This window comes from Protopterus annectens, chromosome 7.part1, assembly GCF_019279795.1.
Source record: "Protopterus annectens isolate FY-2018-M chromosome 7.part1, PAN1.0, whole genome shotgun sequence".
Taxonomy (NCBI): Eukaryota; Metazoa; Chordata; order Ceratodontiformes; family Protopteridae; genus Protopterus; species Protopterus annectens.
In genome coordinates this window covers 28047880-28064971 of record NC_056740.1, presented here as the reverse complement: position 1 = coordinate 28064971, position 17092 = coordinate 28047880, and the positions used below count along the sequence as shown (strand labels likewise).

The 17092-nt window shown below is 43.9% G+C and overlaps 1 protein-coding gene across 1 annotated transcript in view; it reads left to right on the top strand.

Annotated features, from left to right (window-relative positions):
• The window catches only part of EEFSEC (eukaryotic elongation factor, selenocysteine-tRNA specific), a 1871323-nt gene that overhangs the window by 531480 nt on the left and 1322751 nt on the right, over positions 1–17092 (top strand). Inside the window, exon 4 of the mRNA XM_044078534.1 lies at positions 8717–8881. Within this exon, the coding sequence (XP_043934469.1) occupies positions 8717–8881 (165 nt within the window). The remainder of the gene's footprint in view (positions 1–8716; positions 8882–17092) is intronic.

Sequence of the window (17092 nt, the reverse complement as noted above, 5' to 3'; positions counted from 1 at the left end):
ATTTCAAAGTTTTAGAGTTTTTGTTTGTCATTTTTTTCTCAAATAAAGAAGTAAGGGGAGGTCTGCTATTTTCATACTGGGGGCAGTTATCTCCTTGCTTCCCTACTGTGGTTCAAATAAGAACGGAGAGATTTTAATGAGAGTACAGTTACTGAGTAGGACCTTTAGTAATGGCCACATCTGGTAGAGAAATTCATTCTTAATTGTCATCACAGGCAGTGTTAATTAGGTTTAGTTCTCATTCTTTTTAATAGTGTCTTTTTTTCCCTTCATTTTTGCTCCTACTTTAGATTTCTGCCATCAGTCAAGTCACAGAGACCCTTTTCCATCTCCCATTCCAGTTTTTCCTCGACCTGTCCAACTTACCCCTCATGGACTGGAGCACTGTAGAACAGGGAAACCTTACTGTAAATGCACAGGGACATGAGTGGGGAGAAGATCTGGATGTCTTGGTGTGGCATCATCCTAATTGTTTTTGACTGCCTTTTTGGTATGCCCTACCTACTATCCCTTTCAGCAACTACTGTGCATTGTGTGTGTGTCATGTCCTTCAAGAATGCAACTGCAGTCCTTACATATGGGTTGTCCTGCCTCAGGCAGCCCTTCGGTCATCCGGATTCCAAAGTCTGGGTCCGACGTCGGCTGATGTCGCCTCTTCCTCGACGTCAGAGCGACTGGGGTATAAAAGCATCAGTCGACGCCATCTTCTTCAGTCTTTCTTGCCGCGCGGTGCCCGAAGCAGAAGCAGTTCGCAAGTGCCGATCGGTCAGCTCCTGTGTTTTCAGTTACCGAAGTCATCAAAAAGCTAAGTACCCCGTTGGGGAACCTTGTCTTGCCTCAGCCGATGTCAGATAAAACTGCAAAAGTTAATAACTGTTTGTCTTGTGGTAAACAAATACCTCATAAGGACTTCCATTCTTACTGCCTTCCCTGCCTTGGCCCAGACCACGACGTCTCGGCCTGTGCTGCCTGTGCTTGCTTCAATAAGCGCACACTCAGGCGCCGGGCAGAATTTGCTGAAGATTTTTTTGGGGAAAATTACTCCTATATCATGCCGTCGGAACAACCGACATCACTTATTTCCAAAAAACGGAAGGACCGGGACCGACATTCTCGGCCCGCGACTTCCACCGACACCACGCCAAAACCTACTGCAAGTGCATCGGTCTCCTCGGAGGCAGTAATTCAACCGCTCCAGACCAACGACACCGCTTTACCGCACACTTCGGTCCCGGAGGCTTCCCCGGTGCCGGTTGTTGATTTTCCTCCTGAAACCGAAACCCAAGTTTTGCCTGACACCATACCGGTGGACAAAGTTACTCCTGCACGTGGGGCAGCTAGGCCTCCGGTGTTTATGTCCATCAAGGCCTACACACGTGCTAAGGCTGCCAACCAGGCTAAGTCTCTCCCTCCTAAATCTTTTTCTCAGGGTCCCACTTCTGATAAACAGATCATGACTTTAGCTGCAGATCTTATTTCATTAATCAGAGGCTCTCAGGCTCATCCAGACAGGGGTTCTCAGCCGCCTGCAGACAAAAGGCCTAGGGTTGAGCAGACAGATACCTTTTCCTCAGATGAAGCCTCTGGCGACTCAGGTCATTCAGATTTCCAGGAAGAATCCTTCCAGGCCTACGAGGATTCTGATGCTGATGAATCTATTCCCTCTGCCTCTCCTCCTGAGGATATTTCTTTCGGGGAAATTCTCCACTCCATGAGAGAGCATTTTCAGTGGCATGGCCAGGATTTCTCCGACTCCAGGAAAAGGCTTTGTACTTCCCTTAAGTTACCCCAGCACAGGCCTTTAGCTATTCCACCTGTGTTAGATGTATTGGATGATGTGTACTCAGACTCGAGTGTTTCTCCTGATTCTCTCCCTCCTGCTCCTGTCAAGCCAGACAGATATTACAGGGTTCCTGAAACTCATAAACATCTCTTTAAGGCCCACTCTGTTGACCTAGAAACTATTTCCCAGGGGCCCAAAGGAGTGGCCACTTCCACGGCCAAAAATCCTTTGCCCGCAGACAGGGAATCTAGGTCCCTGGAGAGGTGGGGCAAAAAAGTTTATACCTCAACCACCCTTGCCATGAGGGCACTTAACTGTCTTTTCATATGTTTCAGTATCAGGATTTCTTGATGGATGATTTGCAGAAAAAGTTAGCCTCTCCTGAGCCTTTAGATAGAAAGGCCTTGCAGGATTTGGTTCATAATACTCAGCAGGTTAGCAATCATTTTCTACAGTGTGGTTATGATGCATTGGAAGCTTCATGTAGGGCAGCTATGACAGGGGCTGTCATTCGTAGACATGCTTGGTTGAAAGAACAGGCATTGCCAGATCATGTTAAAGTAAAGCTTCTAGATGCACCTCTGGAAAAACACAAGCTATTTGGTGCTAATGCTCAGGATGTGTTAAAATCAATTGAGGAAAAGGCTAAATCAGTACAAACAGTCAAAGATTTTCTCCAGGTTCAGCCACCAAGGTTCAGCAGGAATTGGCCTTCGAAGAATTGGTCCTTTCCAGACACTGACAAGTTCCAAAGGGGAAAAAACAGGCGTGCTCGAGGTAGAGGGCAATACCGAGGCTCCTACAGGGGCCGCCAATGGCAACCGACTAATCAGAGAAGTGGTGCAGGGACTTCTATTGCTCCACAGGGACAATCACAATTACTTGACTTTGACACCGCCGACCAAGGCTCAAAGAGAAGCACCTTTAGGCGGAAAATTATCCTTATTTTCAAGAAATTGACACGTTTTAACAAAGGACAAATGGATTCTGGACATAATAGACAAAGGTTACAGGTTCCACTTCCATACCTTACCAACAAGACAAGGCATGCCAAACCTGCCACAAAATCAAAGGGCAGAGGCACTCATACAGGTTTCAAAGCTGCTACAAATCAAAGCAATAGAAAAGGTTCCTCCTCAGGAACAAGGCCAGGGATTCTACTCAAGACTGTTCCTTGTTCCAAGAAAAGAAAAGCAATGGAGACCTATACTGGACTTGTCCGCTCTAAACACTTTTCTCATTGTGCCAAAATTCAAAATGCTGACATTACAGCAACTTCTTCCCATGCTGGGCAAGGGGTCTTGGCTGGTTACTCTGGACCTCAAGGAGGCATACCTGCATGTCCCAATCAGACACAGTTGCAGAAGATACCTCAGATTTCTTGCAGGGTCAGAGCATTATCAATTCTCAGCATTGCCTTTTGGTTTATCTACTGCGCCCAGAGTATTCACGAAATGCCTGGCATCAGTAATTGCACACTGCAGACTCCAGGGGATACAAATATACTCTTACCTGGACGACTGCCTTATACAAGCGAGCAGCAAGCAAGCCTTGATAAGAAACTTGAACTATGTCATTCACTTACTACAGGCTTTGGGATACACGGTCAACATTCAAAAATCAAGACTACTGCCATCCCAACAAATAATTTTTCTAGGAGCCAAACTGGACACAAACTCACAAATGGCTTTTCTCACAGAAGAAAAACAAGAACAATTACCAGATTACTTCAAAAGCCTAGCAAAGCACACCCAGATGACTGCAAGGAAAATCCTGCAGGCCCTGGGTTTCATGGCATCTTGCATTCTTCTGATTCCACTGGCAAGACTACACATGAGAAAAATACAGTGGTACCTAAAAAGTTTATGGTCTCAACACAGCCACAACTTAGAAGCAATTATTCCACTCATTCCATGTCTACAAAAGGAATTTTTGTGGTGGGCACAAGCAAACCAGCTAAACAAAGGCATGTCTTTCAACAAACCTTAAACAAGCCAAACCATTACAATAGACGCCTCAGATCATGGATGGGGGGCTCACATGGAGGGCAGATGCATTCAAGGGCAATGGGCACCCCGGGAAGTGCATCTACACATCAATCAAAAAGAGATGTTGGCAGTGATTCATGCAATCGAGGCCTTCGGAAAATTTCTTCAACAAGGTCAACTGCTAATAAAGACAGACAACACCACTGTTATGTGGTACATAAACAAACAGGGAGGCACTCATTCTTACCCCCTCTGCAGGCTAACAATGACTCTTTGGGAAAAGGCCCTGAAACTGAACATTCAGTTGCAATCCCAGTTTGTTCCAGGCAAGGACAATGTATTGGCGTACAGTCTAAGCAGAAACATCTTGGATCCGCACGAATGGATGTTGCATCCAGACATTTTTTCACAAATAACTCATGCATGGGGGAGGCCGGACATAGAGCTCTTTGCCTCACACCTCAATCATCATCTGAAGAAGTTCTGCTCGAGGACACACCATCCTCAAGCCTGGAGAATGGATGCTCTCTCCTTCAGCTGGAACTCTCTAACAATCTATGCATTCCCACCTCTACCATTAATGACCAAGGTGTTACTGAAGATCAAAGCAGAACAACTGAAAGGCATTTTGATAACTCCAGACTGGCCAAGACTGCACTGGTATCCATTACTATGGAGCATAACTCGCACCAAGCCGTGGCCCCTGCCTCAATGGCCTCTGCTTCTGACTCAGCACAATTACAGGACGTTTCATCCCAACCTGCAAACATTACAGCTGACAGCTTGGAGGGTTCCATGACCTCTCCCCATATCTCTCTCTCTCCAAGAAAGTTCAAGAGATCTTACTGGAAGCACGCAGACCTTCCACCAGAAAAACTTACTCAGCCAAATGGAAGAGATTCAACATCTGGAATGCCAGCAAGGGTCAGGATGCATCAGTAATGAGCATCCCACAGATACTAGAATACTTGGCAGAAATGCTACATAATGGCCTTTCATATTCTTCCATAAAAATACACGCTTCAGCAATTTCAGCAAAATACAACAGTGATCCACCTGTGTTTTCACATCCTTTGCTAAGACAGTTTCTAAGAGGGATTAAGAATATCAAACCTCCCAGAAAACCACCAGTGCCTGCATGGGACCTCAACTTCGTGTTGGAAAAATTAACTCTCCCTCCTTTTGAGCCAGCAGCATCTTCAGAATTGCAATTTCTCTCCTGGAAAACAGTTTTCCTGTTGGCAATTACCTCAGCAAGAAGAGTCTCGGAGATACAGGCCCTCATGGCAGTACCTCCATTTCTCATTTCCATCAGGACAGAGTTTCTTTAAGAACCAATCCTTCATTCATGCCAAAAGTGATATCCAGGGTGTCTCTAAATCAAGCAATTCACCTGCCTACCTTCTTTCCCAATCCTCAAAATAAAGGAGAAAAGCTGCTGCACACTTTGGACATACACAGACAATTGCGCTACTACTTGGACAGAACAAAAGCCAACAGAAAGTCTGACCAAATATTTGTAGCTTACGCTGCTGGAGTACAAGGAAAGGCAATTTCCAAACAAACAGTTTCAAAATGGATTGGACACTGCATCAGATTCTGTTGCTCTTTCCATGGAAAAGGTGTGCCAGCCAATATCGGGCCACACTCCACCAGAGCTATAGCCACCTCCACAGCCTTTCTAAGAGGGGTGGCTACAAAGGACATTCTAGAAGCTGCTACATGAAGCTCCGTGCATACATTTTCCAAACACTACAACCTGCCTTTATATTCCAGATCCCGAGCAGGCTTTGCTTCGGCAGTCCTGCAGGGCATTTTAGCTACACCATCTTTATCTTAGATCCTACCACCCCCAGCTTGGCTATGGTATTCAACCCATATGTAAGGACTGCAGTTGCATTCTTGAAGGACATAGTACAGTTTTGTACCTACCGTAAATGTAGATGTCCGATAGATATGCAACTGCAGTCAGGTTTTCCCTCCCTCCTACCCCTCTGTAAATTATCCTTTTTGGGTCCACTCCCCTTTTCGAAATTAGCTGGGGAAACCTGTTATGGTGTATCTGTTTATTACTGTTGTGCATGTCTGGAATTTTTTATCCAGTCTCTAATTTTAGCCTTCTTTGGAGGGCACCTGGCATCTGGGGCAAGAAACACTGAAGAAGATGGCGTCGACTGATGCTTTTATACCCCAGTCGCTCTGACGTCGGGGAAGAGGCGACATCAGCCGACGCCGGACCCAGACTTTGGAATCCGGCCGACCGAAGGGCTGCCTGAGGTAGGACAACCCATATGTAAGGACTGCAGTTGCATATCTATCGGACATCTACATTTATGGTAGGTACAAAACTGTACTTTCTTACCATTGGACTAGAGTCCTTGGTGCCAACAGCAAAATGTTAGTTGTTGCCTAGAAACCACCCCACTTCCTTCCTTCAGTATTTCTCAGTTTGCAGAAACACCCCTATTCTTTTTTTCCCATAAGGTTCAAGAAGGATCAGGTTTTCTAACCGAATTGGAGACACCTGGATCACATTCAGGGCTCCATCCTTGTATACCACGAAACTGGCTAGTTATATCATCTTTTATCTCTTGCTGTTACATTTGTTTCCTCATTTTTTCATGTCCACTTCTGTAGTGTGTTGCTATCTGTACTTCTTCTGCTACCTTCCAGGTCTGTATAAAATATTGCAAGTGTCAGAGGCTGCCCAGACCTAAAGTACTGCTGATTGTATTCTTACGTAAAAGAATGGAGAGCAGTCCACATTTTCGACAGGTTGCATTTGAAACTTTAGTGTGCATAAGAATTTGGTTGTAATAACTTGTGTAATCCAGATAGTGCTCTGTACATGTTAATCAACTTTAGGTTGCCTTTGCAAGACTCTACAGGTGGTCTTCAAGGAAGATAAAATAACAACAAGAGTCCTTCTCAGAAATACAGGCTTCCTTTATTGTATCTTTGGGAGCAAGTAATTCCCTTCCTATAATGTGTGTTGCAGTGGCAGAGCAACTAAAATTTATTTTTACTTATTAATACTGGTTGCATTTATTTTATATAATGCATTTCAAGTTCAGCCCCCATCCCCACCCCCATTCTTTTAATGTAACTAATTTACTCTAGACAGTTCCTACATACAAAAAGGCCTACTCATAGTTGATTCAGAGTTTTCACTTAGGCAGGCTAAAATTATGCACTTAAATAAGGTACAGTGGCTTTGATGACATGCCCATCCCATCAGTTTGATTCTTCTTCTCCTGGTTGTAGGCACTTGAAAGAGTTTGTATAGGCAATTTATGACACTCCAAGTGTGGTTGTTCTTTATGAAGCAGGTAAAAGTGCGACAGCATCTTGTTGATGTGCCATGCAAGAAGGCCAGATTCAGCAACAACTAAAATCCATTCATTTTCGGGATATGGGTTGAAACAGCTCTAGCAGAACCGTATTGTGCACATGGGAGATAGGTAGCAGGGTCTAGTTAATGAGAACCATCTGTGGCAAGACAAACAAATTTGGTGAAATGTACTGTTTTTAATTACTGCTAAAATATTGTTTTTATTATGTCACTTTGTTTGGGGAGATGAGAAGGAATGTGTAACAAAATGTGCTAGTTGGCATCTGAATTGTGACTTTAAGCTGAAGTTTGGTAACTAAATTTGAGAATGATTCACCTACATTTCATAAAGTTAAAATTTAATGACCAATCAGCCAGAAACAATTGCACAAACTTTCAACTTGATGAGACATTTTTACCACTCCATCCACTCCCATGTGTGGATTTTTGACACTCACCCATGTTATTTGTATTTACTAATTCCGCAAACACAACACAACAGAGAAAAGAGAAAGTCTAAAAAAATACATCACTGCCATAGTGATTTCCACTGAAAAACTGTGATGAACACCGGTGAGTTGAACATGTCCTGTTGTGTCCTCACTACTTTCTATTTCATGAGTACAACAGACTCCTTTACCATATATGGATGGATTCAGATTGTGGCATAAATTGGGCACCTTAAGCATGGATTGTTTGTACATCCATGTGGACTGTTAGAAGTACTTGCTGTTGATAGGACCCACCAAACAAGAAAAGTAACAGTCATTCATATGAGGATTTGTTTATTTGAGCAGTGATCCTTAATTTCTCATACTAAGAGGTTTGTCTGATTTTCATGTTTGCAGGCTAGCACTAGCCTTCACATTAGGGAAATAAATATTTGCACCTGTATGAACAGGGTTCTGAACCTACTTGTTTCCTGACTTCTTGTTGCAACTGCACCACATCAGTAGTTCATTGTCTGCCCCCACCCCCACCCCCACCACCACCAAAAAGTGCATAATTTGTCTATTTTCTTGGAGGACTGCATATATCTTTTATTTATTATGCCACATAGATATTGCTAATATTATAAAGTACACATGAAGTTGTGCGGCTCTTGGCCTTGAGTTTGTCAGGCAGAAACAAAAACGTTAGGAGTATGAGAAAATACGTGTATACCCATGTTTTCAGCAGTATAAACACATTGCTGAAACTCCAGATAAATGAAAGTTTTTCCCTGTGAAAAGTAATGAGAAAAGTCTGTTAAAAGAGATGCATGGCAGAATGCTTAAAATAAGTTTTGTTTTGAAATGTTGATAGTGAATATTAATGTTTTTGTTGCTGGAATTATTTCTAGAACATTAAATTTCTTCAAAGGCTTTTAATATGTTATTAGATATGTCTGTCTTGAAAGCATTTCATATCTGGTATCATAAGACTGCATGCTGTAAGGAAAGTTATATCAAGTATTATGATCTATAGCAATATCTCAGCGTTGAGTTCAAAAATCCTTGCAATCAATACTTTTCATATCAAGTCTGTCATCTACATTTTCTTACTCTATTTCTTTCTTCTGAGATTGCACTGATGGATACAGTTTCCCTGTTTTTTTTGTCATCTTTGCTTCAGCTGCTGAAGTCTCAGACATACTTGCCCAAGAGAGATCCCTCGGGACCATTTCTGATGGCCGTCGACCACTGTTTTTCCATCAGGGGTCAGGGCACTGTGATGACAGGGACCATCCTCTCTGGCTCAGTCAGCATCAATGATAGTGTAGAAATTCCTGCTCTTAAGGTAAGGATTTTATTTTCTTAGACAGAGAAATCGTATTTCCTTGAAGTGGATGTTAAGTGCATGTGTCTGTCCCATTTCCCATGAGGAAAAAATCCATTTTATGTAATTGTTTGCATTTACAAACTTCCTTTGAAGCTGACTTGCTTGCATAGTTGTAATACTGCTGTTTATTACAGTAATAAACTACGACTAACAATTAAACAGAACTTTCAGAATTCTGAGGAAGATCGTAGTGTTTTCTTCTTCTATAGTGGAAAATAGTTTGGAATCTGACAAAAATACACCAATTCTTAATGGTCAGTAAATAAATAAACCTGAGCTTAGAACTATGGCTGATGTGTCGCATGGACGCATGCACACACACACACACACACACACACACACACACACACACACACACACACACACACACACACAGTCTGTGAATGTCTAAATATTGAGTCTTCATACTCCCTGTTAACTAGTAGGTCTTTCCACATCTTCTCATTTCATGCAGAAGGAAGGCTGTGAGTTTTGGGATAATCTAGCTTGAAGTTGAAAAAAAAGTTGTCATTTATCTTTTTGAAAATTGTTGCCAGTTTTTTTTTTTTTTGCAGTTGTGTGATAAGATCAAGTATAACTTTCCACAAATGATAAATGGTATCTGTGGAAGGGAGAAAGGTGAGAGTTCCATGTGACACAGGAATAACAGCAGAACTGATGCATTTTTGAAACAAACCTCTCCAATGAAATTACTCAAAATGCCATGATTAACAAATGAATAATTTGAAAAGGCTCATTGGAAAAATGTCTGAGAGTGATACAAATTCAATATTCTAAAAATATACAAAATCCAGAAAGACTGTAGTGAGTGCCCAAGGGATACTGGGAGTTAGGAATTGGAGTCATCAGTAAAACCAGTGCAGCCAATGATGCATTTGATGCCCAGGCTGCTCTCTGTCTTTGTTAAGTTTGTTGTAAAGCTGTCTAACATGTTTATGTTAAGGGCTTGTAGACTGAACTGGCATTTGACCTAAGTGCCATGTTTAATCATAGCCTCACCTCAGGCTTCGTGCCCAATGAGTGGTGCACAGCTACAGTTATCCCACTCCACAAGGGGGGATCCACCTTGGATCCCGGGAAATGTCGTCCCATCAGTCTGATGAGCCTGATCTGCAAAGCCATGGAACACATTATCATGGAACTTATAAACAAAGACATTGGCAACCTTCAAACACTGGACCCCACCCAGTTTGGTTTCGTAAAGTGCCGATCTTTTCTCCTCAACCTGATTGACTTCTTTGAATCAGTCTCCAGAGCCATGGACGAGGGCAAGGCGGTCCACACAGCCTATCTGGACTTCGCCAAGGCCTTCGATACCATCCCCCACTCTGGAATCATAGATAAACTTACTAAGCTGAGCATTAATCCCTATGTCACTTGATGGGTTGCCAACTGGCTTACTGTCAGAACCCACACTGTAAAAGTAGCTGACTCCAAATCCAGCTCCAGACAAGTGGAGTGCCTCAGTGTTCAGTCCTAGGACCGCTGCTGTTTGGCATCTACTTCTCTGAAGTACAGGCCAGCACTAAGGGACTCTGGCTAACAAAGTTTGCAGATGACTGCAAACTGGGAGCCATTATTGAATCCCCAAATGATGTGGATATTCTACAAAAGGGCCTTGCAGAAACAGATGCTTGGTGTCAGAGCCATGGGCTTAAGCTCAATGACAAGAAATGTATATTTGTCCCCTATGGGAAAAACCATGTACCCATGAATTACCACATAAGTGGCAGTACACTAAACACTGAAAGTGTGATAAGGGATTTAGGAACACAGGTGGACAGTGGTCTCACCTTCGATAACCACATCGCCACAACAGTCAGGAAATCCTTCTATGTGACACACCTCATCACTAAGGGCTTTTCATCCAGAAAAAAGGGAGTCATTGTCCCACTGTACTCATCCCTCATTAGACCCATTATAGAGCACAACGCTCTGTTTGGTATGTACCTCACAAGACATCTGCAACAACTGGTAAGGCCATGGAAATACCTCACTAAAAGAATCACAAGCCTAAAGCAGATGCCCTATGCTGACTGTCTAAAAAAACTCCAGCTATACTCCGTGTCATATCACCTACTCAGAGGCGATCTCTCTTAACATACAAGACCATGTAAAACCCAGAGCTCTTGGACATGCTACACTTAAAGAAATCCCAATCCCTCAGAGCCACACGGTCCAGGGATCTAAACCTGGGGTTCACAATGAACAAACCATGGTGGAGGGATAGGTTCCTGACCCGTAGACCCCCCACACTCTGGAATAGACTGCCCATACATGTCAAGCTGAGTGCCTCTTTGGCCCTCTTCAAAAGGAACCCTTGACGATTGGATGGGAGATAGGAAATTCACCCCAGGGATCACATCAGTCTCCCTGCTAGACAGGGGACCAGGGAAGTAAATATTGTGGGAAGAAATAGCCAGGGAATTGTTATGGCTAGGTTTATATAGGCCCTAGGGTCAATAGCCTAGTACCAACCTATGAAATATGAATGGAGAAGAGCATACAGAATGATTCAGGGACTCTGGAATCGGACCTGCTAGCTTAGAATTTTTGCTTTGGCCTGTGACACCTTCTGCTGGATTTTGTGTAACATACCAAGTGCTTTATGTTTAGTACAGTGCTATGTAAGTATACACTTGAGAGCATCTTTCTTGTATACAAACAAGTGACATGTCTAAAGTGACCTAACCGGTCCATGTCCCACCATAACAGCATCAATAAGTGACAGTGCAAGTACAAGGTGGTTGTCTTTGACTGGTAAGAGGACTGTGGCAGTAATGTATAGTAGGTTAACAGGGTGTGATTTGTTTTCAAAAAAATTAATACAAACAATGACTTTGGGGACATTTTAGGAAGGAAATGCATGAGGAGAAACTGAGAAACTGTTATGTATGCTCTCATCTTACATACTGGAAATGTAATGAAAGATGTGTTGGGTTATTTCTGTATCAGTATATCTAAGCAAGACTGATTTAATCAGCTTATGTAAGTATACACTCAGCATTACGTCACTACTAAATCCCCAGTTATAGTAAAGGAAAACATAATCCCTAATGTATCTGTTAAGAGCTATCCGGGACTGTCTTTTCTTTTCCATGGACAAAGAATGTTCGTGTATACCTTTCCACTAATATCCAGGGTAGTTCTGAGAATTCAGAAGGAATACCCCAAGATCATTGTGGTGAATCCCTTCTTACCCAGGCAACCATGGATGCCCTTCTTTCTCATGTTGCAATATTCATAACCTTTGGGTTAGCCTCTGCCTAGCGATCTGACTGTCTGGCCAGTATACAAAAGCTTTAGTCACTGCAAGGTACATGGGACATCTGACAGTGGCCATAGGGTGCGTGGGCCATAAAGGTGACATCTGCATGTACCTTCCTTAGAACTTCTCTGCCACCAGTCAAACGTCTGCTCATCCTGCCGTCTGATCCTGCAGTTTAAAGGTAAGTACCCAGTGGGGCCTTTTCCGTGTTCTTTTTTTGGTCACTGCATGCCTGCCCAGGTTCTTGTCATCCAGAAAAGGAAAATGTAGGTGTGGATGTCAGATTGCACATAAGGATGCTCACGGCCTGTGGCTGTCCTGCCTAAGGCCCAACTATGACCATAAGTCCTGTGAGATTTGTCAGGCTTTTGTTCCATAGACTCTTTGCAGCCATCTGCACACCCTTAATATCGGTCTAGAGAACCAACGCCTCAAACTTCTCGCTCTTGCGGTGGAAGGGCTGTCCGACCATACCATCAAGCCACTGAAAAAGAAGGCCAAAGTTACTAGGCCTGAATCTACTGCTGCACCTCTTCAACCCAATGTTCCCCCTTTTACTGAGGGTACGCTTGGAGGAACATATGGAACCAGACAACTCTGGTATTGTGGGTATCATTCCAGAGGCCGTAAAACTGAGGTCTGAAAGCACGTCCGTTGAGGTAACGCAGACGTCGGACGTTGCCGGTGAGTGGGAACCTAGGCTCACTGCAGCCATCCAGACTGGTCCTTCCACAGTTAGTGAGGCTTCTGAACCTAGGTCCTCCTTAGGGCCTACGCCCTCCAGGCCTGTTTCTTCTTTAAAAAAGAAACAGAAAACCAAACGTGACTTCACCTCCTGAGAGCTTGCCTGATTGGCAAACTTTCTCTCAGTGTTTGTTTAATGCCTTTATGGCCATTAGGCTTTCCATGGCTGCTTCTCCTCCAGCTGCCCCTCCTGTTATCAGCCCTAGGCCCCAGACTGTAGAACCTCTTACAGTAGTGGCTGAAGACTCTTCAGATTCCTCTTCAGGGGATTCTCTGTTTTTATGCTTCACAATGTCTTCCCCTCTAGGATATGGCTCCCCAGAGGAGGATTCTGCTAAGACAGATTCCCCTGGAGAGGACCTTACTTTTGAAGAAACCATCTCTCAGATGAGGGAGTTTTTCAAATGGGACTCCACAGAAATGTTTGAAGTTCAAAAGAGGTATTATTAACTCCTACAAAAGGATACCTCCTCACCTTCTACCATTCCACCAGTCCTACCAGCCTTCTTAAACACCTTGACTGTAGCTTCTAAAAATCCTGAATCTCAACCCCCTACTCCTAGGAGGCCTGACAGATTTTATAAGGTCCCAAAAGGGGTGAAATGTCTAATAAAATGCCCTGATGCAGATCCTGGTACCATTTCTGTCTCTGCAGACACACCCTCCAGACTGCTACCCTCTACCACTGTCCTTCCTGCTGATAAGGACAGCAAAACTATGGAGAGAACTGGCAAGAAGGTGTACACCTCTGCCACTTTGGTATTTAGAGCCATCAACTACCAGACACATATGTCTAAGTACTCCCTGCCCCTTTTGCCTCGGGCTTCAAAGCTCTTGGATGATCTCCCTGATTCGGCCACAAAGTCACAAATCTCTAACCTGATATTGTTGTCCTCACAAGTGACAAGACACTCAATCAAATGCAGTTATGATGCTTCAGAGGCCTTGGTCAGATCTGCAGCTTCTTCCTCAGTGCTCAGAAGATACGTTTGGTTGAGGCTGCAGCCCCTACCTGACGATATAAGGGCTAAACTTCTTGATGATCCCCTGGGCAATACTGCCTTGTTTGGGGCTCAAGTGGCAGAACTTTTCAAAACCCTTCAACAGAAGGGGAAAGTACTACAGGACTTGAAACGTATGTTTGTGTCACCAATTCCTAAATTTCACAGAAATTATCCTAACACCCAGTTCATTAGAAAACATTCATGTCCTCCTCCTACTAGGGGCAAAAAGAGTTCCAGAAAGCAGCAGCCACCTTCCAGGCCTGCCCAGACACCAACCCAGAAACCTCCATTTCAGGACAAGGCAGGTAGTCTGGGGCTACCTGCCTCCTCCTCCTCCTCCCCCTCCAGATCCTGTACCCCTTTCCCAGAGACTATCTCACGGTCTCCTTTTCTGGAAAAGCATTACCTCAGACAAGTGGGCCTTGTCAATCATCGAAAAAGGTTACTTCATGACTTAGGTCAGTCCTCCAGTCTTAAGAGGGATCCCACAGTCGCCAAAGGCTCAGCTGCCCCTATTCCAACGAGTCTTGGACAGCCTCCTCTCTCAAAGGACTATCCAACCAGTTCATGCATCAGAAAATGGAAGGGGCTTTTACTCCAGACTTTTCCTGGTCCCAAGAAAGGACAGCCTATGAAGACCCATCCTGGATCTCTCTCACATCAACCTTTTTCTTCAAGTACCGGCCTTCTGCATGCCCAAGTTTCAGACTCTATTTTCACTGCTAATGCCTCAAGCTTTTTTGACCACCTTGGACATCAAGGATGCCTACCTGCATATCCCCATCCAGCCCAAGTACAGGAAGTACTTATGCTTCTCTGTGAGTTCCTCACTTTTTCAATTCTCTGCTTTACCCTTTGGACTGCCTACTGCTCCAGGGGTATTCACCAAGTGTCTGGCTCCAGTGGTAGCCTATTGCAGGGTCCTAGGGATACAGACTTTCCCATACCTGGACGACCTCTTGATCCAGGCAGATTGTTACAATACCCTCCAGAACTATATTCAGACAGTCATTTCTCTTCTGCAGTCTCTGAGTTTCACCATCAACTTCCCTAAATCCAGCCTAAACCCCTCCCAGGACCATGTTTTCCTGGGTTGCAGAATCAGGACAGACATTATGCTGGCATTCCTCCCATCCCAAAAGGTGGAAGGCCTGTTGTCTGTCATCCATACCCCTGCAATGACAGGAAGAGAATACCTCAGACTCTTAGGGCATATGGCTTCTACAATTCCCATGTTGCCACTGACAAGACTCCACATGAGGAAACTTCAGTATTACCTCAGGTCCACATCGACCCAACACTTCCACCCCTTGGACTACACCATTCCCTTCCTCCCATGCCTAAGGAAGGTGATCCTTTAGTAAGTGGATCAAGTCTCTCTGAACCAAGGATTTACCATACAACCCCTAACTCCAGTCCAGGAAATGTACACAGATACTTCAGACCTTAGTTGGGGAGCTGCTATGGGCAGCTTGAAGGTACAGGGCACGTGGACAGGCCCCTTCAAGAGGGAGCACATCAACATCATAGAGATGAAGGCTCTCATGTTTGCACTGAGGGCCTTCCAAGACATTCTGAAGCAATGAACCCTGAAGCTGTTCACGGACAATAGTACTATTCTTTGGTATGTGAGCAAACAGGGGAGAACAAAGTCATACTTGCTGTGCAGTCTTGCACTCCAGGCATGGAAATTGGTGGTCCAGCATGGAGTCATTCTGCATACTGTCTATATCCCCTCAGCTCAGAACACTCAGGCAGACATATTGAGCATGTTCTTGTCACAATCCCATGAATGGATGCTACACAGGGATGTGTTTCTGGATGTAGTCACAGGTGGTGTCCGCCACAAATAGATCTGATTGCCTGTCCTTTGAACAACTTCCACAATTTTGTACCAGGGCACCCAGCCCACTAGCGAGGGCTATGGACGCCTTCTCTATCTCATGGTAGGGGATGTTTCTGTACACATCCTCCCTTCCCACTCTTACATAATCTATGGTTGTGGTAAGATTTTACACAACTGTTCTTTCTCCCTTCTTTTGGAAATGGCCAGGGGCAATTACCAAAAACTTCATAGCAGACTGGATCTACTCATACAAAAGCGGGGGTGTTTGGTACACTCTGACATCAATCATTTTCTGTTGACTGCCTGGAGTATAAAGTCCCAATTCCTTTTTAGGTACCTGTTTACTGAGGACGTGCAGCAAGTACTAATGGAGGGAAGAAAGCTTCCTACTAGAAAATCATATATTAACAAATGGAAAAGGTTTTCTCCTTGCTCCCAACATCATTACTGCACCCATTCAAGGTTAGTTGTTTGTTTTTAGAATATTTGTATGCATTACAGCCTTTCTTATTCATCTATCAGGGTTCCTTTGTCAGCCATTTCAGCATGTCTCCTCATGTATTCTCCTCTCTTAATAATCTGATGTCAAAATGTTCTTGAAAGGGGTTTTGCTCCCAACTTTTGATGCCTACAGAAAACTCAGGTACTGTCTTTACAGACATGTGTCTTTAAGCTCTTCATTTCAATTGTTCACTTTTTGTGAAGGTAAGAAGAGACAACTTGTGTCAAAACAGATTATTTTCAAATGGTTGTCTAAGGCTATTACATTTGTTTTACTCGCCATAACAAATCTATTCCAGGCCAGGTCAAGGCTCACTCTCCCAAATCATTGTCTTATCTGTGGCTTTCTGGAAAGGGTTGGATTCTAGAAGTATGCTGGAAGCTATTTGGCATGCTATGGCATTTTAGCAAAGCACTACAAACTTGATTCCTTCTGTAGTTCCAGATCAAGCCTTGTTAGGACTATTATCCAGGGGTTCCTTGACTTTTCACCTTCCACTTTCCAAATGTATTAAGCTGTGGTAATCTACTCATATAGCTAAGGCTACTGCAGTAATGATCACTATGATGAACATAGTACAATTGTGCAAGTTGAACTTAGCATAAGAGTAGATGTTTGAATGATCCCTGTTGTAGTAGTCTCCCCCCCCCCCTTCCATCTCCGTTTCTTTTTTTATGTGTTTTTATGACAGGATATGGACATGTATGTTTTGGTCTTCCTAGCATTGTCCTTTCAGGGCTCAGCCTCCTCCTGTTTGCTGGCAGGAAAGCTCTGAAGGGCTTCATGGCCAAGCTTGTCTTTTAGT